Below are 25,051 nucleotides of genomic sequence, written 5' to 3'. Positions count from 1 at the left end.
TGGTTAAGGAGCAGAATGTGCTCTAAGAGCTGTTGAAAAAAGAAAGCATTTAAAAAATCTTATTTTAGTTTTTTCTTCCTTTTTTTTTTTTTCTAAAGAAAGCAGTTAAAAAAAGAAATCATAGTAACAACTTGCTTTCAGTGTGTGGTTCCCAGGGGAAGCCAGGTTTAAGAAAAATGGAATAAGAGGCAGGGAAAATATAAATAGCTTAGAGAATGTATGAAAACGATTTATATGTTAGAAAAAAAATCAGCAAAGAAAATTGAATAGTCCATGGAAACCAGTGACTGGGAGTTATAGTGTGTATTCAGTTGTGGTTTAGAGTTTGTGTGTGTGTGTGTGTGTGTGTGTGTGTGTGTGTGTGTGTGTGTGTTGTGTGTGTTGTGTATGTGTTGTGTGTGTGGTGTGTGTGTGGTGTGTGTGTGTGGTGTGTGTGTGTTTGGTGTGTGTTTGTGTGGTGTGTGTGTTTTGTGTGTTGTGTGTGTGTGGTGTGTGGGTGTGTGTTGTGTGTGTGTTGTGTTTGTGTTTGGTGTGTGTTGTGTGTGTTGTGTGGGTGTGTTGTGTGTGTGTTGTGTGTGTTTTGTGTGGTGTGTGTGGTGTGTGTGTGGTGTGTGTGTGCGGTGTGTGTGTGTGTGTGTGTTGTGTGTGTTTGGTGTGTGTTTGTGTGGTGTGTGTGTGTGGTGTGTGTGTGCGGTGTGTGTGTGTGTTTGGTGTGTGTTTGTGTGGTGTGTGTGTTTTGTGTGTTGTGTGTGTGTGGTGTGTGTTGTGTGTGTGTTGTGTTTGGTGTGTGTTGTGTGTGTTGTGTGGGTGTGTTGTGTGTGTGTTGTGTGTGTTTTGTGTGGTGTGTGTGCAGTGTGTGTGTGTGCAGTGTGTGTGCGGTATGTGTGTGTGTGTGTGTGTGTGTGGTGGCTGGACCTGCAGAACTGAGGTGTCATGGGGGAAAAATCTCGAGGAAGGAAACCATTGCACAAACAGTCACGTCTGGCCATCAGGGCAGTGTTTTAAATACCCTTTATGGTGACATACATTTGTCACTGTGACCAATTGTTAAGTACATCCCTGAAATCAAACTTGTATGAATAGATGCACAACTGGAATTAGAGTTTCATAAAACAAGTGTGATACATTCTGATGTATCTTATTTTTTTCTATTTCATAACAAAACAAAACAAAAACGCCTGGTTGGTTGAAAACCACTAAATTGATTTCTTGAGCCACTAATGAGCGGCAGCCCGCACACTGGATGGAACCTCCGTAGGAGCTGGGGGAACCTTTGCTTCCTCTTACAGCAGAAACTGAAGGCGTGTTTCACAATTTATGTTGCTGATTTCACATGGTTTTATTGTTCTGGTGTGATTCTGACATTTACCCTTTTTCTTTTCCGCTGGGAAGTTCTGGGTACTGAGACGGGATCCAGGCTGGCAGTTGGGAGGAGGGGTAGCCAGCACCCTGGGCCGGGCTGCCTGGCTAAGTTGATCCCCCCATCCCACCCCACCCCTGTTTTCCCTGGCAGGTGTCGGCGGTGCTCCAGCACCCTGCTCCCCGGAGCTTACAGGAGTGGGCCAGAGGAGGGCACCTTTGTGTGTGCGGAGCACTGCGCCAGGCTGGGCCCTGGTGGGTGGTCAGGGGCCAGGCCCACACTCCCCCCACAGCCAAAGCAGCAGCAACTTACAGAAGAAGCCAAGGATGTGGAGAGAGGCGGCCCCAGCCCTAATGCAGCTGCAGGGCCCGAGGTGGACGTACCCAAGGCCAGCCCCGAGGGCCGACCCCAGATCCCCACCAAGCCCCAGCTTCCCGGCAAACCACAGGAGCTGGCCAGCACCCCGGGCAACCGCCCCACACCTGCCCCCAGGAAGGCCTCTGAGAGCACAGCCCTGACGCCCCCCACGCCCCGGCCCCGGTCCAGCCTGCAGCAGGAGAACTTGGTGGAGCAGGGAGGCGGCAGCGGCCTCGTGAATGGTGAGCAAGGGCCCGACTGGGGCTGGGCGCTTCCTGAGGTGTGCCTGGCGTTTAAACGTACACGTGCCTGGGAGTATTCATGGGGCCGTGCTGTCCGTGCCTGTGTGTGCTGTGGATGTGCTGGGGACGACTGTGGTGCTGAGGTTATTAATTCACACAGCAAACAGTTACTGAGGCCCCTCGGTGCGCGCTCTGTTCTCCATGCTGCAAGGACACAGATCCCTGCCCCATTCTGTGTGCCCAGGATGTGTGTCCTTTTGTGTCCATCTTGTGTGCTTCAGTTTCGGGGTGTAGGGAGTGTACATCATGTGTGCCTGTGTCCCGAGTGTGTCTGGTTCTGTGTCCACACTCAGGTGACCTCCCCTCCCAGGCCCAGCCTGTGTGCTTGTCCACATCTGGATGTCTGGCAGGGGACAGCTCAGGGGCTGGGGGTAGGGGAGGGTGTGTCCCTGGTCAGATGGGCCCCTGGGGCACTCCCCAGGCTGGCCTGTTCTGTAGTGGAGACCCCTGCCTCACCCCTCATTGTCAGACCTTCCCACATGGCCTTCCTGGGCTTCCATAAGCTCATGGAAACATGGTTCCTTGTAATCTGAGATGTGCTGGGCAACTCTTATCAGAGGAGGCCCAGGGGAGGGAGACTCCCAGGGTCTCCCTCTGGGACTTGTTCGTTCTGTTCCGCACTCATGGAGGCCCGTTCCTGAGCTGGACGCTGGGGATAGAGATACTGTTCAGACCTGTTTGTGCCTTTGAGGTGCTGCCAGTCTCGAGGGAGAGATGGACACAGACATGAGGATTTTGGTAGAATGTAGATGTCTGTTAAGATGGGGGAGCAGAGGCTATGGTGGGATTCACGGAGGACACTTGGGAGTCAGGGGAGGCTTGCAGGAGGAGGTGACCCTGGGGCTGAGTTGAAACAATATTTCCTGTCCACTTTGGGGAAGTGTCAGAGGGGCACTTGGGTTCCCCCTTCTTTTTTTTAAAAATAAATTTATTTATTTTTGGTTGCTGCGCATGGGCTTTCTCTGGTTGTGGCGAGTGGGGGCTACTCTTTGTTGTGGTGCACGGGCTTCTCATTGCGGTGGCTTCTCTTGTTGCGGAGCACAGGCTGTAGGCGCGCAGGCTTCTGTAGTTGTGGCTCGCGGGCTCTAGAGCGCAGGCTCAGTAGTTGTGGTGTACGGGTTTAGTTGGTCCGCGGCATGTGGGATCTTCCCAGACCAGGGCTCGAACCCGTGTCCCCTGCACTGGCAGGTGGATTCTTGACCACTGCGCCACCAGGGAAGTCCAGGGTTCCCCCTTCTTAACTGAAATACGAATGGGGTCTCTAGGTGTCCTGGCCTTGCCCCTTTGACCTTCTCTACCTGTCACCTTTGGTGTTTATCTAATCTCCCTGAGTGCTGGGCTGGGGAGGTAGGAGGGTGCAGGTGAGGTTGCCATGGCCACCTGGAGTCCATGACCTGCCAGGTGGGACGGAAGGGCATCCTTGGTAAGGCAGGCACTTGGGCTGGCTCCCCTGGTGCCCCACTGTGCTGTCCGGCTCACAGCTGCCCATGAAGACCTGTTTCATTCTCCTTTCCCATCTAGGGAAGCTGCATGAACCCCCCATCCCCAAGCCCAGAGGGACACCCAAGCTGTCAGAGAGGTATGCTGGCCCTGAGGGGTTTCAGGGCCCTGGTAGGGGGAAGGGGAGTACCCTGGGGTCTGGGCGGGTAACAAGGCCATATGACCCACCAGCACACCCTCCCGAGAAGGGGTGGGGCTCATCTCTGGGGGCAGGAGCCTGTGCCCACACCCCCTTCCCTGTGGCTCCCCTGGGACCCCCTCTCCTGCCTGTGGAACGAGGGAGGCCTAGGCCTCGCTCCTGGAGTCATTGTGCGAATCAGCAGCAGAGTATAGAAGACGCAGCAGAGCTCAGCTGTACACCTGGCTCAGATCCTCCAGCCCTGGGACCCTGTGCCACAGGCGAGGACATCGGTTGCCGGCTGTTCTTTGGGAGCTGTGTTTCCCCTGTATGGTCCATGAGAGAGAGGGCCGGGGAGAGAGAGCCAGAGACAGAGGAAGGGGAAGGGAGAGGCCCCCTTCTTTCTGTTTCAGCTCTGGGCCCAGACTGGCCCCACTGGGCTGGGGTGGGAGAGGAGAAGGGTGCAGTTTCTCATCCACCCCTTTTGGGCTGCACTCAAGACTGTCTGGGGAGAGAAGGACATGCCCCCCTTGCCTCCTAATGGTTTCTGCTTCTTCCTGCCTCTGTCCAGGACACCAGCCCCCAGGAAAGACCCCCCATGGATCACACTGGTGCAGGCAGAGCCGAAGAAGAAGCCAGCCCCCCTGCCCCCGAGCAGCAGCCCCGGGCCGCCGCCCCCGGGCCGGGACAGCAGGCAGGTGGAGAACGGAGGTGTGCATGAGGTGGCTGGCCCGGAGCCCAAGCCCTACAACCCCTTCGAGGAGGAGCAGGAAGAGCCCCCATCTGCACCCCGTGCAGCCACCGGCCCTGCCCCGACTCACCCGGAGTCCACACCCAAGTCCCTGCACCCCTGGTACGGCATCACCCCCACGAGCAGTCCCAGGACAAAGAAGCGCCCCGCCCCCCGAGCACCCAGTGCATCCGCCCTTGGTGAGTGGCGTTCTCGGGAGCTCTCCTGACAGTTGGGACTCTGGGGTTGGGCACCTGGGTCAGCCCAGGGCCAGGGAAGGGCACGTGGTGCCACAGGATCCCCTCCAGGCCAGGTGCCGTGTGTGTCATGTCTGTCCTCAATCCTTGAGCAAACCTGTGAGGTAGGTATCATACCCCATTTTGTAGGTGAGGAAACTGAGGCACAGAGAGGGTAAGTGATTTGCCCAAAGCCTCACAGCGCTGAAGCAGTGGAGGCGGGATGTGAACCCAGACTCCTGGCTATACTCTTAACCCTTTGTAACCCACCTCACAGGGCTGTTGTGAGAATTAAACGTGTTATCCATCGATGTGCGTAACACCGAGTTAGGCTCGTGGAAAGCACTGGGCAGGGGTTAGCTCCAGCCCTGCCCATCTAGTCACTCTCCTCCAGTTGCCAGGCGCCTCGGGCTCTGACCTGGCTGCGTGGCACGGGTGCTAGTGGCTCTGAGCAGTTCCTCCCCTGTGTCTGTCCTCCGTCTCCCCATCCGGGATATGGAGGTGGTGGGCCAGCTCCCAGGCGCTGTGCCTCCCTCCGCCCAGCCCTCCCTCTCGCCGTCTTGCAATCTTCTCGGGCCCTGTGCCTGGCCACCTTCCACCACAGCTGGGGTCCAGCTGCCTCTGAGACCTCAGTGGGAGCCCCTCAGACAGTGGGTCCGAGGGCACATTAGAGATGACCGGAGGCCGGTGTTCAGGTGGCCCAGGCCCCCCTCTCCGGCCCCTGCTGGTGCCCTGGGACCCTCCAGCTGAGCATGGCGGGTCAGTTGATTGGAGGTGATGCCGGGTGGGAGATGCAGCCAATGGGATGAGCTCTGAGTCGGACACAGCTTGGTCCAATCCCAGCCCTTCTCCTCTCTGAGTCTGTTGCCTCCTGGGAAAGCGCAGAAGATACTCTGAAGCATGGTGTCCCTCAACGCATGAGGATGAAACTGGCATGGGGCAGTGCCTGGCCTGGCGCCAGCCACCGCCAGGGCTGCCTGCTTCTCCCTCCCACCTCTGCTTGGGTCAGAGGCAGAGAAGGCAGACAGAAGCAAGGCCTTTTTTTGGCCTTTTCGGTTTGGCTTTGCTTTGGGTCACATCAGACGTGGGAGGGGAAGTGGAGGCTGCAGCCACGCTGGATGGGGAAGCGAGGGCCGTAAGGAAATCAGGGCTGTGACGTGCCGTGAGGCGCACGCCAGGGCCCGAGGAGCGCAAGGTGACTTGGGATGATTTGTCTGCCAGTGACCTTGGTCCAGTCACACCTTTGCTGTCCTCTGGGCTCTTGCCTGTCTGGATGTGGAGGACTTGGGTTGCCAGGGCCTGCAGCTCTGTCGAGAGTGGAGCGTGTTAGGTGAGGCCGGAAAGCCTGACTGTGCCCCCTCACGTGGCACCCACTTGTGTGTGTGTTTGTACAGCTCTCCACACCTCTCGCCTGTCACACTCGGAGCCACCCTCAGCCACCCCGTCGCCAGCCCTCAGCGTGGAAAGCCTGTCATCTGAGAGCTCCAGCCAGCCCCCAAGTGGGGAGCTTCTGGAGCCACCAGTTGTGCCCAAGAGCTCCTCAGAGCCTGCTGTCCATGCGCCGGGCAGCCCTGGGACCTCGGCCAGCCTCTCTGCCAACTCCTCCCTGTCCTCCTCTGGGGAGCTGGTGCAGCCCAGTGTGGACCGGACACCTCAGGCCAGCCCTGGCCTTGCCCCCAATACTAGGGGCAGCCCAGGTCCCCCTCCAGCCAAGCCCTGCAGTGGCGCTGCTCCCACCCCTCTCGTGCTGGTTGGAGACAAGAGCCCTGCGCCTTCCCCTGGAACCTCGTCCCCACAGCTCCAGGTAAAGGTGAGTGCCTCACCCTCGCTAAAGACTGCTGTCCTGTCTAGTGGCCGTGGGCCTGGTCTCAGGGCGGGGTCTCTGATCCTTCCATCGTTGCTGGCCCTGACTTGTTGGGTGACCTTGGCTGTGCCCATCTACCCATTCACCACTGCGTTCACTGAGGCACGGCTCCACCTCTCCATCCTTTCATCCATTAGCCAGACCTCCCGTCCATCTGTTCATGTCTCCACTTGCCTGGTCTTCCATGTCTTGAGGCGTCTAGCCCTTATTTACCTGCCTAGCACATGCACGTGCCCATTTGGGACGCATCCACTAGCCACCACTTAACCCACACATCCTTCCGTTCACCCTTCCATTCACTGAGGTCCTATTTGTGCCAGACCCTGGCACAGTGGCATTGAGACCTTGTCCTTGCCCTCTAGGGGCTCACAAGCTGCTCAGGGAGACAGGCCTAGGTGATTGTCCTACAAGGCCGCCTGGGGTAGAGCGCAGAGGGGAGGGGATGACTCCCTTCTTGGGGTCATTTTCCTTCTCCAGAGACCTCAGTCTCCCCTCCTATAGAATGGGGCAGATGGTGTTCATTGAGTCCCTCCTGTGTGTACGGGCTGGCCTGGGCTCCAGAGGTGAGATGACCGTGGCGATCCCTGCCCCCCAGGTGCTCACAGACAGGTCGGGGTAGGGTACTGGGATGACTGTGCCTTGTGTAGAGTTTGTTTTTGGCGGGGACGGGTAGAGGAGGGGTCGGCCCTCAACAGGCAGAGGGCCGAGGAAACAGCTTTACTGGGTGCTTCTCTTGTGTGCCACTGCAGGGGTGCGGACAGCCCGTGCTGTGGGCTCCCCTTCCCAGGCCCCTTCCCAGGCTGGCCCCGCGCTTCATCCCCTCTGGGGGCTGCAGTGGGCACGAGGAGGGTCTGCTGGACACCCATCCCTGGGAGCTCGTTTTCCACTTGACCTCTGTGGCTGGTGAAGCACTTGTTTCTCAGTGTCACGCCAAGAACCAGGGGTAACCAGGGGTCAGGACATTCCTCTGGGCACCTAGTTCATGAGGGGGCCTCTCCTGCCACCAGAGTCCCTTTGCACCACCAGGTTCTGATTCTGCCTTTTTTCCCGTACTCTGCAGCCCTCTGAGGGCCCGGCTGTAGTCCTGGTCTGACCGACCTGACAGAGGATAAGTCTGGGGAGGAGCCTGAGCTGCTGGTCTGTGCGCCTTTCAAATGCCACTTAACCTTCCCTGGCCTGGGCAGCAGCCTCCTGTCCAGCTCTGTCACCACCTGCTGTGTGACCTGGAGAAGGCCCGTCCCATCTCTGGGCCTTAGGGTGTTCTGAGGAGCCCCAGGGCTCCTTGCTGTGGGAGGTGGGGGAGGGAGTTGACTTTGGATGCCGCTCCCTTTCCCCCTGCGGGCAGCTGCCTTTCAGCATGTTTCCTGTCCCAAGGTCTGTGAAAGGTTAGTCTGAAGGAGTTCTGTGGCTGAGAACCCTTGAGGGACTCAGGGGCCTTTGGGCTGTTTGGCCCTGCTGGGCCCCTCTGGGTGTGACTGTGGAGGGTGTGGGCAGAGCCCAAGAGGACTTCCTCCTGGGGTGCCCCATCCCTTACCCTAACCCCAGGATTCGGAGAGAACCCGAGACAGTGGGGCCAGGAGACAGGCAGGCCCCTTGGGCGGGTGCTGCCCTATGGGGCCCAAACTATCACCCTGCTGAACCTGTGGCCTGGCACTTCCCTTGCTTCAGATCCCAGAGCAGCCGCCAGCCTGAAGGAATCTCCCCCAGGCTGGCACAGGTGAGGTGAGTGGGGCTCCTCCCTCCCCCCAGCTGTTGGAAAGCCCAGTAAATACTCCTGGGAACACTCCACGGCCTCAAGTGATGCCTGGGGAGGGTGGTTGGAAGATGCTGGCACTGCCCACGTGGCAGGCAAGGCCTGTCCCAGTGGGGGGCCTGCCCGGCTGTGCTGGCCTCAGGACAGGGATTACCCCAGAAGGACAGAAAAATGCAAGAGGATGGGGCTCTTCCCTGGGCAGGAAGGGAGCTACCTTCCTCCTCCCTCTACTGATAGCAGGTTCCCTGTTTTTGCTCTTCCTGGCTGGGGGACCCTGGGCAAGGAGCTGAACCCCGGAATCCCCGCTGGAAAAGGGGTGGTTGTGAGGCCTGGATGAGCTGCTATAGCTCTGTCCCACCCTACACTGCATGTCCTGACCACTGCCCCCAGCGCCGGAGGGCTGCCCCAGCCTGAAATAGAGTCTCACTGCCGCTTGGGCCCTTGGGAAGAGCGTGACCTTGAGCCAGTTACTTAACGTCTCTGAACTTGAGTTTACTCAGCTGTAAAATGGGCGCGACACTACCCACCTTGGGGAGTGGTTGTGAGAATTGAACTGGAATGTAGAGAAGTATCCAGTGCGACAGCAGCACACGGGAGGCGCTGGGAAGTGGAAGTGTTTGTTGAATGACTGAGTTCCTCAGAGACTGGCTGCTGGGGGATTCTGTCTCTGCCTGATTCCTACCACCCGCTGCTTTCCATGGTCCCATGTGATCAAGCTGCCTGGGTCTTACTGACCCCTCCCTGACTTACCTTCTGCCATGTCTCCCTGCCTTTAGTCTTCCTGCAAGGAGAATCCTTTTAACCGGAAGGCATCACCCACAGCGTCCCCAACCGTAAAGAAGGCCACCAAAGGCTCCAAGCCAGCGAGACCGCCTGCCCCAGGACACGGCTTTCCGCTCATCAAACGCAAGGTACAGCTGGGAGCCCCAGACCACTGGCTGCCTGGGCCCGGGCCCCCTCCCTTGGCCGCCTCAGGCTTCCCGTGGGACTCTGCCACAGGATGGGCTGCCTGGGCAGCTTCCCTCAGATGCTGGAGGGGGCATGCTTGGGAGGCCCAGCTGGGAGATTTATTAACTTGCAGCCAGGGGGATTTTGAGCAGATTAGCTGCTCTGACCAAAAGCATTGGGTGATGCATTTAAATTGTTACTAATAATAGTTCAAGGATCTGAAGCGTTCACGTGACAAACAGCTTAGCGTGTTCTCAGGTTTCTCTGTCTAATAGGGTCACTTTCGCACATTGTGATATATTTTCTGGAGTGGCAGAGGAGGGGAGGAAGTTGCCAGAGAGAAGCAGGAAGTTGTATCGCCCTCTGGGCGTGCCTGTCGGAGCTGGGACCAGGGGCATGGCAGGGGCGTGGCTGTCCCTACACCCATCCCTCGCCACACTGGGGTGTGGGACGGAGCCAGGGCGCAGGGCCTGTGGAGGCCAGTGCTGGCCGGAGAGAAGAGGGAAGTTCCTCTTCCTGGCGGCCAACAGGTGGGAGGGCGGGCTGACCTTCAGATAACTGGGCGCTATCGGGCAGGTTCAGGCTGACCAGTACATCCCCGAGGAGGACATCCATGGGGAGATGGACACCATCGAGCGTCAGCTGGATACCCTGGAACACCGTGGGGTCCTGCTGGAGGAGAAGCTGCGTGGTGGAGTGGACGGTGCGGGAGCTGCCGGGGGCCTGGTGGGTGGGACTCGGGTAGGGGGAACCTCTCTTCCAGGGTAGGAGCCGCCATGGCCCCTTTGAGGGTGGGAACTGCCTCCAGCCCTGGCCTCAGTGGGCATCTGGTTTCCAGAGGGCCGTGAGGATGACATGCTGGTGGACTGGTTCAAGCTCATCCACGAGAAGCATCTGCTGGTTCGGCGGGAGTCCGAGCTCATCTATGTGTGAGTCCTTGCTCCCCTTGGCTCCTGGCTCTTCCCCCCAGGATCCAGGCAGCCGCAGAACTAACAGTCACCTTATTCCCACCTTCCAGCTTCAAGCAGCAGAACCTGGAGCAACGCCAGGCCGACGTGGAGTATGAGCTCCGGTGCCTTCTCAACAAGCCAGGTGAGTGTGGCCACACCCACTCCCCAGACACCTGCCCTGGGGCCTGGTGACATGGAGGAGTGGGCTGGGGAGTGGCCCTGATGGGGATGCACGGGCAGAGTCTGGGAACAGGGCAGGGGGTGCTGTCTGGGTCATAACAGGTGAAAAATAAGCTCAAGCCAAGACGGGAGAGGGAACGGCATGGCCAGCGTGGGGCTGTGACGTCTGTGGTGTCGGGATGGCAGGCCTGCAGAGAACACCGAGACAGGAGCAGACTGGCTTGTTTTTTTTTTAGATGTTGGGAGTAGGAGTTTATTAATTAATTAATTTATTTTTGCTGTGTTGCGTCTTCGTTTCCGTGCGAGGACTTTCTCTAGTTGTGGCAAGCGGGGGCTACTCTTCATCACGGTGCGTGGGTCTCTCACTATCGCGGCCTCTCTTGTTGCGGAGCACAGGCTCCAGACGCACAGGCTCAGTAGTTGTGGCTCACGGGCCCAGTTGCTCCGCGGCATGTGGGATCCTCCCAGACCAGGGCTCGAACCCATGTCCCCTGCATTAGCAGGCAGACTCTCAACCACTGCGCCACCAGGGAAGCCCCCTTTTTTTTTAAATAAAGTATTATTTTTTAATATTTTTGAATTTTATTTATTTTTGGCTGCATTGGGTCTTCGTTGCTGCCTGTGGACTGTCTCTAGTTGTGGCAAGCGGGGGCTACTCTTCGTTGCGGTGCACGGGCTTCTCATTGCGGTGGCTTCTCTTGTTATGGAGCAAGGGCTCTAGGCACGCAGGCTTCAGTAGTTGCAGCACTCGGGCTCAGTAGTTGTGGTGCACGGATGGGCTTAGTTGCTCCGAAGCATGTGGGATCTTCCCGGACCAGGGATCCAACCCTTGTCCCCTGCATTGGCAGGCGGATTCTTAACCACTGTGCCACCAGGGAAGTCTCGACTGGCTTGTTTTGGTACCCTCCTCTCCTGGAAGGTGTGGGTGGGCTCCTGGTGGGGAGGGGTCAGGCTCCATCCAGGGCCCAGGGCTGCCTTGCTGAGCAAGGGAGAGCAGGTACGGTACCTGTCCAGAGGCAGCTCTGGGCTCATGGCCGTTAGGCCAGAGCATGGCAGGGCTCTGCTGGTGGGGGGAGGGCCAGTGGAAGCGCCCCTGCACAGCGTGGCTCAGGGTGACTCTGGGAGGGAGGGATGGGATGTGCTGGGAATGGGGCGGGGCCATGGGAGGATTGGGTGTGTCGTCACACAGCCCTGCGTTCCGCTGCTAACTTGCTGGGGGCCCTTAGGCAGCTTCCTTAGCCCCACCGAGCCTCAATGGCTTCATGTGTAAGACAGGGATGAAGGTGCCCGCCTGGGAGGGTATTCTAAGGCCCAGGAGCCGGTGCATGTGGAAACAGTCTGTGCCCTATGAGGGGCTGATGGCTGATGGTTATTATCTGGCTGAGTTGGGGTCTGGCCATGACATGGGGTGAGCACAGCTGTGGGCTGAGAGAGAGCACAGGACTGTGGAGTGTCCAGAGGCTGGAGCCAGGGCTTTTGACCACTTCCTCTGGCCCAGGTGGTAGGAATCGCTGTTGCCATTTAACAGATGAGGAAATGAAGAGCCAGAGAGGCTGAGAGTCTCGCACATTGGTGGTGGAGCTGGGCTTCTAGCCACTGTCTCTGACTTGGGCATGTCCCTGCACACGCAGCCCCTCCTGCCGGCTGGGACAGTGGCCCTGCTTTTCCACTGACCAGGGAACTTGGGAGGCTGGATGTGACCCAGAGGCAGGAGTGTCCCTGAGGAAGTCACAGAATGTCCCAGCTCTTTGCTGCCACCTATGAATCACTCCCAAATCTCTGGAGGCTGGGGCGTGGCCGCCACTCAGAGGAAGCCGCAGCGGCACCTTGTGGTCGAAATGGGGACAGCACCTCCGTACCCCAGGCCAGCCTGGCCCTGGGCTTTTTGTGTTGCTTCTCCAGTCCTCTGTGTGGTGGCAACATCGGGGCTTGTCATCCTGTCCTGGTTGTTGCCTTCGGAGGGTGAGACTTGTTCATAAGGCCCCAGGTGGGCTGGAGATCCATAAGACACTGTAAGGGCTGTAGCTTGGATCAAAGCATTCCAAGGCTGGCCGGGTACAAGCACTGGCTCCACCCTTGCTGTGTGACACCAGGTCAAGGACTTAACTTCCGCAAGCCTCGGTTTTCCCACACGTAGGTCGGGGACATAACTTACCCAGGCCCCAGATTTGGGAAGCAGCAGAGTAGGATTTGAACTGGGGTGGTGACTCTGAAACCCACGTTGTCCCCAGGACTATGCTGGGTCAACGGTTCCAGTTTTGGCAAGAGGTGGTGGTAGGGGCAGATGTTGTGGAGGGAAGGTCAAGTGCCTGTGGGCTGGGTGAGAGGAATACCAAGGTGCAGGTGGGCCTCTGAGGGTGGTTCTGTAGGATGGCTCAGGTTCTTGAGAGGAGGCTGGAGGGGCAGCAGGTGTCTGACACATCAGGGACACCTCCTGGCAGGGCTCCCTGCTCCCAGGGACCCCTCTAGTCCACCCTCCTTCATGGCATTAGATGAATGCCCCAATATGCCCCTTGGGTCACATTGCTTCTCCTGCATGAGGACCCCTGGGGTTCCCTGTTATCTCCCCACCCCTGCCCCGCTTTGGCCAGCTCGCCATTGGAGGCTCTCAGCAGACCCAGCCTGAATCCTTCCCCCAAGAAACCACCTAGTGAGCATTTGTTGAATGAGTGTGCGAACACAGCAGGAAACTCTTTGTTCTGTTCTCAGAACACGTATTGTGCTGGACCTCCCGGAGCCCCCTTGGAGAGCTTTTTTGGTAGGCAGACTGGTATCCTTGGTCTCTCCTAGGACAACCTTCATTTCTCCAAAAATCTGTAATCCCCACCCATCTGGGCCCCCTCCCTCAGAGTGTCCAGCGTGGGGCTGGTCTGCAGCCACCCTTAGCACTTAGGCGTTAGTTCCTCGCTTCCTGGGACTCACGTCCCCAACTTTTTTCCTTGGGCAGAAAAGGACTGGACAGAAGAGGACCGGGTCCGAGAGAAGGTGCTGATGCAGGAGCTTGTGACCCTCATCGAGCAGCGCAACGCCATCGTCAACTGCCTAGACGAGGACCGGCAGAGGTGACGTGGCTGGGGGAGGGGTTCCCCGGGGCTTCCTGGGGGCGGGGCCTGCTCAGCCTGCGTGGACTCGGAGCCTGGAGGGGTCTGAGAGATTACCTCGTCCTTCCTCCCGTGGGACACTCAGCTTCCCTTTCTCATTTCAGGGAGGAAGAGGAAGATAAGATGTTGGAAGCCATGATCAGGAAGAAAGGTGAGGCCCCTCCTGGGGCTCTGGCCCACTTGAACTCCTGGAGGGTGGGGGGTAGGTTGGACAGAGGGTTGGAGTGGGCGCTACAGGGACGGTGTGTGCAAACTCCTAGCCCCTGTTTTGCCAAGAAGGCCGTGTGTAGCAAGGCAGGTCACCCTACGGCCAGGAGAGTGGGCGTGGGATGCCCTGGTGCCCACAGGGAGGATGGTGGCACGTGGGAGCATTTCCCAGGGCGCGTCTGCCTTAAACTGTGCGTTCCTCCTTGAGATCTGCAGCTGGTCTAGGAGGGGTCTGTGGGACCAAACAGCAGGCCCTCCCGCAGATACGATAGTGCCTAGAATGGTTAAGAGAGCACTGGGCTGGGAGGCAGGAGCCCTGGGCCTAATCTTGGTTCCACCAGTGACTCATTTTGTGGCCTTGCAGTTAAGTCTGGGCTCCAGTTAGACTGGATTCCAGTCCCAGCTCTGGCACTTCCCAGCTGGGTGGCTTTGAGCCAGCCACTTCACCCCTCTAGGCCTTGCTCTCCTTGTCCATGGAATGGGGGTGATGGAGGCACCCACCTCCCGGGCATGTGCTGAGGATGACTGAGGTAATGTGTATAAAGCACTTAGTCCAGGGCCTGGCACCCGCAAAAAGCTCGGTTGGTGTTAGTCTGTTTCAAAACTCACATTTTCCTCGTTCATAATAAGTTAGGGGCTGGGCGAGATGATTTCTGAGGTCTCTTCTACCTCTGACAGTCAGTGTTCGTGTTGTAACCCACAGAGCTGTGAGCACCAGCCTAGGGGAACCAAGCCTTTTAGAGATGAACGTCTGCCACGCTGTAGGGCTCCCCCATTGCTTTCACGGGCGCTCGTCTCCCGATCCCTGCCAAAACACTGGGAAGGGGTAGGGTCTCATCCTAGAGACAAAGAACTGGAGGCTCAGAAAGGTGAAGGGGCGTGCGCATGGTTCCAGGAGAGGTGGTAGCGGTGGGCTGAGCCTGTTGGCCGGCGCTCCTAGGCCATCACCACCACCCCCGCCCTGCCCCGATCGACTCCCCTCTCCCTTCTGCAGAGTTCCAGAAGGAGGCTGAACCCGAGGGCAAGAAGAAGGGGAAGTTCAAGACCATGAAGGTGCTGAAGCTGCTAGGAAACAAGCGTGATACCAAGAGCAAGTCCCCGGGAGACAAGAGCTAACAGTGCGGGCTGCCAGCTGGGGACGCCACCGCTCCTGGCTCGGCCCCCGGGCTGTGCTCTGCCAGGGACGCCCAGCTTCCCTTCAGGATCAGTCGAGGGGAAAGATGACTTAAGGGGAGGGAGCCTCTGGGTGATGGCCTCTCCCTCCTCAGGGTCCTGTGGCTCGTCTGGGCCAAAGAGTTTTCTTCCCTCTCCTCTGAGCCACCGGCAGCTGCGCCTCAGCCCTGCCCAGCCTGGCTGTGATGACCCCAGATGCTGTGACTGACCCAGGGAGCGAGCTGGCTCCTGGGTCCGGGGAGCGGCCGCAGCCGAGCACACCTGCCCCCTCGTCCCCACTCAGCATCTGGCCTGCCGTGCCGGGCAGCTCCTTGGTCCCTCTTCCCTTCTGTGCCACGTGCAGAGGGGAGCCTTACCTGTCAGAGTCTCTGGGTCTTCTCTGCCCACGAGGTGGGCCCCAGGGTGGACCTCTGGCCTGGGTCCTCCCGCCCCGGCCCTGGTTCGAGTCTCTGTCTTCCTTTCGGTGCAGGCGGCCCTGACTCTCTTTCTCCTCACTCAGGACCTCTATTTATGAAGTCTTTTAATTAAGTTCGAGGTAGTTACTGTGTCCTCAGACACGAATGGGCCTGGACAGATCCCTCCCTGTGTTGCTCAGAGTTCTAGGAGCTTCCCTCGTCTCCCCTCATTCTGTAGGAGGTCTCTCTGTCCAGGGACACCTTGCCGGGGTGGGTGGGAGCCGAGTGCCGAGCCCCCGCAGGGAGGGTCCCGGGGACCGCAGGGCCCAGCTGCGGTTCTGGCCCTGCCCCTCGGCCAGATCAGCAGCGGGCGGGGCTGCTGCCGTAGGTGCTAACCCTGGTCCTTTACCACACTGCGGCCCGCCCCCTCCTTTAGGCTCTCCCCGCCACCCCAGGGCTGGGGCGCAGTGGACCCACTCCGGGTGGTCATCGCCAGCCTGTCTTCTCACACTCGTCTGTGTCTGTTCTCTCCCGACTTGTTGCTGCCGAAGGACTCATGGTCGCTCGGCCCCTGGGATGGCTGTGGGAGCGGAGGAGCCGATGGGGGCCACCACCTTCCCCCCACGGAGTGTGCCCAGCAGCTCCTGGTCAAAGCACTGTTGCTGTAAGCTATTTCCGGGGTGCCTCTAGGGCCCCCTTCCCTCAGCACACCTATGGGGAGAGGTTGCACTCTGTTGATTTGAGAGGGTTTTCCTCCCTGACAACAGATGGAGAGCACCTCAGCCGCCAGTGCCCTGCAGCCTTGAGGCGCCTTCCCCTCGCCAGGCCTGCCTTCTTCCCTGCCTCTGCCAGCCCTCGAGGCTGGCGTCTCTGCTTGCCCAGGAGGGCGTGGAGGGGCTGTCCACCACTGGGGGCCCTGGCCCTCACTGCCTGCCCCCGGGGCAGGACCCCTTCCTCTGCAGGGACAGGTGGCTCCCGCGCCTGTGCAGCCCCCGGCCGCCTCCTTCCTGACATGCCTGTTGACCTGCAGCTGGGGTCACCAACTCCAGCGGCAGGTGACGCACGTGAACCGGGCTGGGTGTGTCCTGAGGGACGGCCCCCGACACCCGGGTGGTGGGGACTGGGGTGAATGGGGGTGGATATGCCGCAACTAGAGGGGAAGTTCTTCCTCATTTAAGTCAACTGTAGCCTGTAGGATGTGGGCCCAGTGGGGCCAGATCTTTCCATTTTTCAAGAGAAACTGGAAATCCAGATGGTGCGTGTGTGTGATTTGTAAATGTTGGCAACTGATGAGAATTTAAATCAAGGGCAGGCTGCTGTGGTGTCACGGGTGGGCCGACTTTGTCCTGGGCTGTCCTGGGTTCTCTGGTTCGCTGCCCCTGGGCCACGTGCTGGGGCCTTCGAGGTGGAGGGCGGCTGTCCTCGTCATGTTGCACCCTTGGCCCTCAGGTTCTGGAGGGTGTGTGGATACAGGCTTCTCATGGAATGTTACAGAGCCCAGCCCTTGATCTGGTCCTCTCTGTTTATTTGTTTGAGGCTGCAGGGCCATGTTTATTCTGCAAACCCAAACTTGGGTCATGTGGCCTGAGAGGATTATATGAATCCCTCCAAGTGGGATGGTTGGTTGAAATTTCTGAAATACTTTGATTTATGGGGACAGAAAAATGACAGAATACTGGAGACCATAAGGCTTGTGGTTGTCAGGGCATGGGGACTGCCGTGTGCTGTGCGCCAGGCCTGGGGCGCTGCTCCTGTGGGCGGATGTCTCCTCAGCAGCCCTTTGAGGCAGGCCGCACAGGCGAGCCATCGGAGATGAGGCTGCTGGGGCTCAGACCGCACAGGCTGGGAGTGGACTTCCAAAGCAGGACCCCTTCAGTCTGGGTCCCTCCCACCCCTTTGGGTTTCTTTCTGTGGGCTGTGCGTTTGGTGGAAAGACAGAAAGCTAACTTTCAATCCTGAGTGGGCTACTTGCTAGTTAAATGACTCTGGTCATAGCATCTTGGTGAGCCCTGGTTTTCACATAGAGATAATGAACCATCACAGGCATTTATTGAGAATCAGCCGAGAGTGACACCGGCACCTGCCGCAGTGCCCGGCCATGGGGTGCTCCAGGAGCCTTCGTTCCATTTTCACTTGAAACGTGCAAAACAGCTAGAAACCAACTGGGCTTGAAAAATTCTAACCCCTTGAACAAATAAGGTTTATCCCTCTGAAAACAAAATGGTGTGCGTAATGACCTACGTTAAATGTGTTTTATTAGCCTGTTAATCATAGGGGTTAAATATTTGCCCAAAGCTGTAAGAAGTCAAATAAGTAGGTCCTAAGACAGGTAGGAAGAAAGGAATCGTGTTCATTACTAAGTTCAGAGAACCTAATGTGCCGGACGCAGGGACACGCAGTGGGCGAGGCCGTGGGAAGGGAGCCCAGTGGATGCCCTTAGACGTACACCCAAGATGGTGAGACCTGGATCCTTGCTTTCACTGTGTGTGGGGCTCTTTCCCCAAGAATAGACTCTGTGTGTGTGTATGTGTCTGTATCTGTGACTGGTCTCAGAGGCTCAGCTGACCGAGGATCCCTGGGCAGAGTCTCAAGGAGAATCAGCTCATTTTCTGAGACGTGGTCCATTTTCTAGGGTGCTATGTCCAGGGTGCCCTAGGTGGGGGCAGTGCTATACAACCATTTACATGGCTGATGGCCGGGGTGGGTGGGCTGACCTGGGGGTGACCCTGCTTGGCAAGGGGGTGGGCGCCAATGGTAGAGGTTGGGCTCCCCCGCCCCCCTCCGGAGGCAGATTAAGTGGTGGCAAGAGCCTTCCTAAGTTCCTCACTCCTCTTGTGGTCAAGGTCTTCCATTTCCTGTAGTTTCTGCAGAGGGCATCAGGGAAAGCTGGGGATCAGGGAAGGAACTCCAGGAGCCACCGCAGATGGGAGGCTAGAGCCGGACTCCCGAAGTGGCCGCAGCCGACCCTTTGTTCCTGCTCACGTCTCGTCCTCCACACTCACAGGGGTGCATCGCCCCCTCCCCGCCGGCTCCATTTCCCTGTTGCTTCTCCTACCTGGGAGATTTCAGTAAGGATGATCCCTTGGTACTGTCTGCCCTGCCCTAGGGCCTCCATGTCAGCCAGGAATTCTTTCCTCTCCTGGATTTCCTTTACCACTGGAAAGGGAAAGGGCCGTCAGTGTACAGGGCAACGGGGGCCCTCAGGCTCCCGGGAGGGATGGCAGGGATGGCAGGTTGCTTTTCTTGGGAACAGGAAGCAGTTCTGCGGTTGCCCCTCAGGGATTCCCCCCTCCACACACACTCCCCTCCCCAGCGTAACTGGCCCATCAGGGGCTCACGTTCTTCAAACCGGTCCAGCTCAGGGGCTGGGTTCTCCTGTCGCACAGGAGGGGGCTTTCTTTTCCGTTCCGCTGGCTCCTTCCCGGTGGCAAAAATATTTTGGAGTCTTCGCTTCTCCTTCTCCAGATCTCCTGTTGGGCCCGGACATGGCCTAGTTAAGGCGTGAAGAGCACCCGCATTCATGGTCCGTGTTCCCAGTTGGGCACGCTCGCTCCAGGGTAACATGGGTAGGGCTTCTGCAAACCCAGCACCTTCTACCCTCGGTGCCCCTGAGCTGGTCAGTCACGATAGGCAGGAAGGGGTTGAAAGGACCCACAAGAGAGCTTCGTCAAAACCCACACGTTGCCCGGGTGCAGAGCAAGGCTAAGAAAACTCAGTGACTGCCGCAGTGCAGCGGGGATGGGGAGGCTGCCTGGGAGCTGTCGGAGGGGCTAGCCCAAGAGCCATGTCAGGTGCCAAGTAGAAACGGGTGGGGGGAACGACTCCCTGAAATAGGCTGCAGCGCAGAGGAGCCCTGGGTTCCAGGCACCGTGTGAGCTTGAGAGAGCAGTGGCCGTGATGCCTGACCGCCGAACATTCATCAGAGATGGGCGGAAACCAGTTAATGGTTAAAGAGAGTTCTGGAAAAATGTATGAAAACGAACACCTAACTGGTTTCCCGTGCACCCTGAATGCTCCCAAGCTAACATGTGCTGAGGTTCAAGAGCATCGGTATAAACAACGTGAGAATTTGATTAGCTGCCCGCTCAGTGCTCTGCGGGCTGCAAGTCTCCCTGCCCCCTACCCCCTCGGAGGGCGGTAGGAGAGGGGCTCTAGTGGAGGCCCCTCACTTACGGGTGGCTTGGGGCTTGAACTGCTCCCGGCTGTAGGCCCCGTTGGCTTGGCACATGCTGGCAGGCCGGAGGTGGGACCGGACGGCCAGGATGGGAGGCAAGTAGATGGCTGAGGCCGGCTGCTTGGAAGGCAACACCCTCTGGCTGGAAGTTGGACTACACTGTAGGGGGAGAGTGTCTCCTCCTGCGGAAGGAAGGGTCAGGGTGGGGGGGCCCTCCTGGCTTTTTTTTTTTTTTAGTTTATAAAAGTGGTCCCTACCTGTTATAACAAGTCAAACAGTACAGAAGGGTCTTCCCTTCTCCCCTCTGAGCCCCCCTCTACGAGAAGCCACGGTAACAAGTTGGCGGTCTCGGCCCATTCTTACTGTTGCTTACATAAACATGTTCAAAGATACGTGTGCATGTGTAAGATTCATGTTTCAAACACTGGATCATACTGTATTCTATTCAGTATAGACTCTTAACAGTCTATCATGGACATCTTTCCAGATCACTCCATTTATATATAACTTATGTCTTATAGCTGTATACTAGTCCTTAGAGTGGAAACATTATTTATTCAATGAGTCTAGTTTCAGAAATGCAGGCAATTTGCAGTTTGTTTTTTTTAAACTATTTCAAACAGTGATGTAATAAACATTCTTGTACATCAAGCCTTCGTCCTGGTGCTTTTGTTTCTATAGATGGATTCCTAAAACCTGCTTGGTCCATGGGCAGGGAGGGATGGTTTGGATGGTGCTAGACACCAATCCCTCCTGTCCATCCCCACTGCCTTGACCCACCCAGACCTGGGGCTCCTCCCCCAGGCCAGCCAAATGTGTCACCTCCTACCTGGTTGACTGGCCCCTCCTCTCAATTGACCTGTCCCCAGCCACTGTTTTGATCTGGCCCCTGTCTACCTCCCTTACATTTCCAGCCTTCTTCTATCATCCATTTGGCAAATACGTATTGAGCGTGTACTCTGTGCCAGGCCCAAGGCACTGGGGGTAAAGTGTAAGATGAAGCCCTGCCCTCATGGCACTTACATCTGGGGTGTAGATGATGATAAAACAAGTAAAATATATAGTACGTTAGTGACAGTACAGCCATGGAGCACAGGGTGTGTCGGAGCAGGATTTACAGTTATAAATAGGGTAGCCAGGGAAGGCCGCACGGAGACAGAGACATTTGAGAAAAGACCCCAAAGTGGTAAGAGGCCAGCCCTGCAGGTATTTCAGGGAAGAGCATTCCAGGCAGAGGGAACGGCAAGAGTAAAGACCTGAGGTGGGGAATGTGCCTGGAGTGTCTGAGGAACAGCCAGGAGGTTAGGGTGCCAGGAGTGGGCTGAGCAAGGGGTGGGGTGTAGTAGGACTAGAGGTCAGAGGTCACAGAGGGAAAGACGCATACCGGGCCTCGTAGGCCTCTGGAAAGACTGGCTTTTACTGTGTGCGTGGTGGGAAGCCATCGGAGGGTTCTGAGCAGAGGAATGACATGAGCCCTTTAGCTGCCCTTGAAAATACAGCGTTGGGACTTCCCTGGCTTCCCAGCGGTTAGGACTCTGCACTTCCACTGCAGGGGGCATGGGTTCAATCCCTGGTCCAGGAACTAAGATCCCACAAGCTGCGCGGCACGGCCAAAAAAAAAAAAAAAAAACAGCGTTGGGGGTTGAGGGTACAGGTAGTCACAGTCAGGATATGGTTTGAAGGTCAAGCAGACAGGACTGCTGATGGGTTGGATGTGGGGTCTGGGAGAAAGAGAAAGAGGAGGCAGGATGTCTCTGAGGTGTCTGCCCTGAGGAACCGGAAGTATAGAGCTGCCATTATTCCCCACTACCCTTCCCTTCTCACGCCCTCTACCTAGGGCCACACCATGGTTTATCTCTCTTCTCTGAAGAGATGCTGTGCTTTCTAGAATGTTCCTCCTACTCTCTCTGCTATTTCTACCTGTCCAGTACCAAATGCTACCTCTTCCTTTGGCTCAGTCTCAGTAAATAATTATGGCCCAAGTAATTCTGGGAGTTCAGGTGAAGGAGAGGAATTTGTGGCTTGCAACAGAATTTAAACTAAGCCTCAAACCAACAAGTAGGACTTGCTTAAGAAGAGAGGAGTAGGGCTTCCCTGGTGGCACAGTGGCTAAGAATCCTCCTGCCAATGCAGGGGACACCGGTTCGAACCCTGGTCCGGGAAGATCCCACATGCCGCAGAGCAACAAAGCCCGTGCACCACAACTACTGAGCTTGTGCTCTAGAGCCCGCGAGCCACAACTACTGAAGCCTGCGCACCTAGAGCCCATGCTCTGCAACAAGAGAAGCCACCGCAATGAGAAGCCCGCGCACCACAAGGAAGAGTTGCCCCCGCTCGCTGCGACTAGAGAAAGCCCGCGCGCAGCAGACCCAACGCAGACAAAAATAAATAAATAAATTAAAAAAAAAAAAAGAGAGGAATAGAGAGATGATTCTAGGAGAAGAAACCAGACTCAACACCAATGCTTGGAGGCAATATTTTAAAGAAAAAACATTTAAGGAGAACAAAACTTCCAGGCAAACTGGTGACTTGTGTTGCCCTAACCACTAATGCAATTAGTCCTTCAACTAATGTTGAATGCCTAGGAGCCAAGGTACCATGGTGAACAAGGCAGACCCAGTCCTTGGTCTCCTGGTATTTACTTTTAGTGGAATTTCTAGCATATTCTTTGTAGTCATGTTATAGGGGACCCTAAATGATTAGTAGACTGCTGAGTATGGAGATTGAGTTATGTGACTCCGCCGTGTTGTGGTGCTAGGCAATGGCGGCCTGAGTTGTCCTTGTCTACAATGAGGAAGGAGATCTGACTTCTGAACTGGTCTGACGGAGCCTCCCTCCCTCTGCCAGTGCTGGGCAGGCACTGTCGATATTTGTCTCTCTGACTTTCCCATCCCTATGCCTCTGTGGTTGACCAGATGCCTCCTGATAGGTACCTTCTTTCTGGAGAGACGGCAATAGCTATTGGTAGATTCAAGTGAAATTTGGCAGGTTTGGACCTGCTGGCATCCTCTTAAAGGTAACTCTACAGATCTCTGTTCTGACCCACTACGTGTTGATTCAGTTAAATCTCAGAAAGCAAGGTTGTTTTTAAGATCTTAGAGAGGGCTTCCCTGGTGGCGCAGTGATTGGGAGTCCGCCTGCTGATGCAGGGGACACGGGTTCGTGCCCCGGTCCGGGAGGATCCCGCGTGCCGCGGAGCGGCTGGGCCCGTGAGCCACGGCCACTGAGCCTGCGCGTCCGGAGCCTGTGCTCCGCAACGGGAGAGGCCACAACAGTGAGAGGCCCGCGTACCGCAAAAAAAAAAAAAAAAAGATCTTAGAGAGCACCTTGTTATTGTGCCCAGGTACATTCACTTTTTTGTTTTCCTTAAAAATAAATAAATGTGTGGTTAGAGGTGAGCTGTGGAAAGGTTTTGCATACTTTTCCTAAGTTGGAAGCCTGCCAGTAATCTTGTTCCTGCCAGCTAAGCTATGAATGAAAAAATCTATGAATGAGACACACACAGTCCTCTCCTCTGGCGAGCTCATATGGTATGTGTGTAAGAGGGCGGGATTAGTTTGTAGACTTGACAGCGTTCAGAGTATTTGGCTGGGCAGGAAGTCTTGAATGGGCCGTGATCTGTTGGGAAGGTTGGCTGGAGCCAGACTGCAGGAGGGGCTCATGTGCTGTGACCCACGTTGGGGGAAGAAGCAAAGACCCTGCAAAGTCAGTTCCCCAGGAGCAAGAGTCAGAAATACTATTCAATTTTTTTTCTCTTTTAAAATGAGGTCCCCTACTCCTTAATATGGAGAAGCATGAAAAATGTGGCACAGGATCCCTCTGCCCTGGAAGCTTCTGCAGATGGCCTCTTACGTTTCATGGTGTCCATGATGTGGCGCCGTTGGAAGTTTGTCAGTTTGGATTCCTTCATCATCACTGCAGGACAAAGCACTTCAGTGAGGCCTCCTGAGCTGCAAGCAGATGCCTTTATCTCACCCCACTGAAATTTAACATTGTATCACCTCCTGCCCCCATTCAGCACCTGAGTACTTGGCCGCCCCCGCACTGCGGCTTGTGGGATCTTAGTTTCCTGGAACAGGGATTGAAGCCAGGCCCCCGGCAGTGAAAGCGACGGGTCCTAACCACTGGACCGCTAGGGAATTCCCTTCCTTTCCTGCTTTGTTTTTTTTCTATAGCACTCATCACTACCTAAGTTCTATGTACCTTATTATTTGTCACCTTCCTACTAGAATATTAGCTCCATGGGACCAAGAATTTTTGCTTGTTTTTTTGTTTTTCTTTTCTTTTTTTTTTTTTTTTAAACATCTTTATTGGGGTATAATTGCTTTACAATGGTGTGTTAGTTTCTGCTTTATAACAAAGTGAATCAGCTATACATATACATATGTTCCCATATGTCTTCCCTCTTGCGTCTCCCTCCCTCCCACTCTCCCCATCCCACCCTTCCAGGCTGTCACAAAGCACCGAGCTAATATCCCTGTGCCTTGCGGCTGCTTCTCTTTTTTTTTTTTTTTTTATTGCTGTATTTTCAGCACCTAGAACGATGTCTAAAGCACATGGTGGGCTTAAATTTTTTTTGTTGTTGAGTGAATGAAGGAATGAATGAACAAGAATTCATTAAGCATGTGCCAGGGGCTGGAGCTACAATTGTAGCTACAAATGTAGCCAAAACAGGCATCCTGTCCTGATGGGGTTCATGAACTAGAGGGGCAGATGGATGTTAATTCAATGTTAATTCAACGGGACACACTAGGTATCTGACTACAGGTTGCCAATGAAGGAAATTGACTACTAAGTATCTGACGACTAAGCCCACAAAGGAAAAGGTATTTGGCAGAGTGCTGGAGCCTAACAGTTGGTTGCACTGTGGTGGCGGGTGGGGAGGAAATAAAGCTTCCCTGGGGAAATTGAAAGTGTGATCTAAGGGACGCAGGGGAATTAACTACTCTAAAATTCTTAGTTCTTTGACTTTTGGCCACTTCCAAGTTGTAGGACCCCTTAATCTTTCTGAACTCCAGGCTTCTTATATGTAAAATGGAAACAGCAATTGCTAAACCATAAGTCATGCGGGGGAGAACTGAGTTACAGAGAGTAACTGTGACCACCGCTCTTCTTGTGTCCTTTAACGCACTGACCTCTGAGCAGCTCGCAGGTCTCTGGGGTGTAAGTGGTCGGCTTGGGGCAGCGCCAGAACCCTGTTCCTTTGGTCACTGTCTCCACCCTCTCCTGGGAAGCCATGGAGGGCTCTGAGGAGGGAAAAACGCAACGACACACCCCCTGTCTCCCAGATCCAACCTCTGCTCCCACACCCCCAACACCACCCATAGTTTGGGAGCAGGGATCGGGTCGCAAGAGAATCGTGATGCCGTCTGTGAACATCGCGACAGTGCCCGATCCTCCCACCCAGAACAGATCCACTGGCAGATCCACACGCGAACAGAGACCCCAGCCTGACCTGGCACCTGTGTCAGAGAAGTCCCTTCTGGAGGAAAGGGGCGTTACGGTAACCGTGCCTGCTGGGTGACACGCCCAAACGGAAACCTCACCCTAAAGTAAGACCCCGGCTGGGTGGTCCCTCCCCACAGAGAGCGGAGGCTGCGCTCAGCAGATCGTAACCAGGGCTCTGAAGCAGCACCCGCGCCGGGGCGCCGTAGAAATACTTTTGAGATCTCAGCGACTAGAGCCCGCAGCTTGTCTGTCTGG

General features: G+C 56.3%; 2 protein-coding genes across 4 annotated transcripts in view; one reads left to right on the top strand and one right to left on the bottom strand.

The window, feature by feature from the left end:
* Positions 1-19,999, top strand: part of MICALL1 (MICAL like 1) — a 31,846-nt gene extending 11,847 nt beyond the window's left edge. Inside the window, exons 1-14 of one of the 3 annotated variants that reach the window (XM_032644841.1) lie at positions 905-1,398; positions 1,514-1,959; positions 3,541-3,598; positions 4,209-4,567; positions 5,998-6,413; positions 8,997-9,131; positions 9,745-9,871; positions 10,007-10,097; positions 10,187-10,260; positions 13,246-13,360; positions 13,504-13,550; positions 14,601-14,659; positions 15,726-15,838; positions 16,120-19,999. In XM_032644841.1, coding sequence (XP_032500732.1) covers positions 1,334-1,398; positions 1,514-1,959; positions 3,541-3,598; positions 4,209-4,567; positions 5,998-6,413; positions 8,997-9,131; positions 9,745-9,871; positions 10,007-10,097; positions 10,187-10,260; positions 13,246-13,360; positions 13,504-13,550; positions 14,601-14,659; positions 15,726-15,838; positions 16,120-16,303 — 2,289 coding nt within the window. In that variant the 5' untranslated portion in view covers positions 905-1,333 and the 3' untranslated portion in view covers positions 16,304-19,999. Of the gene's footprint in view, positions 1-904; positions 1,399-1,513; positions 1,960-3,540; positions 3,599-4,208; positions 4,568-5,997; positions 6,414-8,996; positions 9,132-9,744; positions 9,872-10,006; positions 10,098-10,186; positions 10,261-13,245; positions 13,361-13,503; positions 13,551-14,600 lie in introns of those variants that run through there. The other 2 variants (XM_032644839.1, XM_032644840.1) reach the window with 2 other exon arrangements.
* Positions 17,957-25,029, bottom strand: C10H22orf23 (chromosome 10 C22orf23 homolog). The gene is made up of 7 exons (XM_032644850.1): positions 24,895-25,029; positions 24,484-24,594; positions 23,201-23,263; positions 19,348-19,530; positions 18,513-18,644; positions 18,230-18,330; positions 17,957-18,038 (listed from the first exon to the last, which is right to left on the bottom strand). The coding sequence occupies exons 2-7, from the start codon at positions 24,584-24,586 to the stop codon at positions 17,967-17,969; spliced, it is 654 nt and encodes a 217-aa protein (XP_032500741.1). The 5' UTR covers positions 24,587-24,594; positions 24,895-25,029; the 3' UTR covers positions 17,957-17,966.
* Positions 25,030-25,051: the final 22 nt, after the last annotated feature.

This window comes from Phocoena sinus, chromosome 10 (assembly GCF_008692025.1).
Source record: "Phocoena sinus isolate mPhoSin1 chromosome 10, mPhoSin1.pri, whole genome shotgun sequence".
NCBI lineage: Eukaryota > Metazoa > Chordata > Mammalia > Artiodactyla > Phocoenidae > Phocoena > Phocoena sinus.
This window is presented reverse-complemented; position numbering and strand designations above follow the sequence as displayed.

Excerpts from the sequence above, each read along its gene's own strand:
- C10H22orf23 (XM_032644850.1), bottom strand. The coding sequence starts at position 24,586 with ATGGCTTCCCAGGAGAGGGTGGAGACAGTGACCAAAGGAACAGGGTTC. Across the intron at positions 19,531-23,200 it reads CATCATGGACACCATGAAAC|GAGGAGACACTCTCCCCCTA; the intron begins GTAAGAGGCCAT and ends TTCCTTCCGCAG. Across the intron at positions 18,039-18,229 it reads TCCTTACTGAAATCTCCCAG|AAACTACAGGAAATGGAAGA; the intron begins GTAGGAGAAGCA and ends TGCCCTCTGCAG.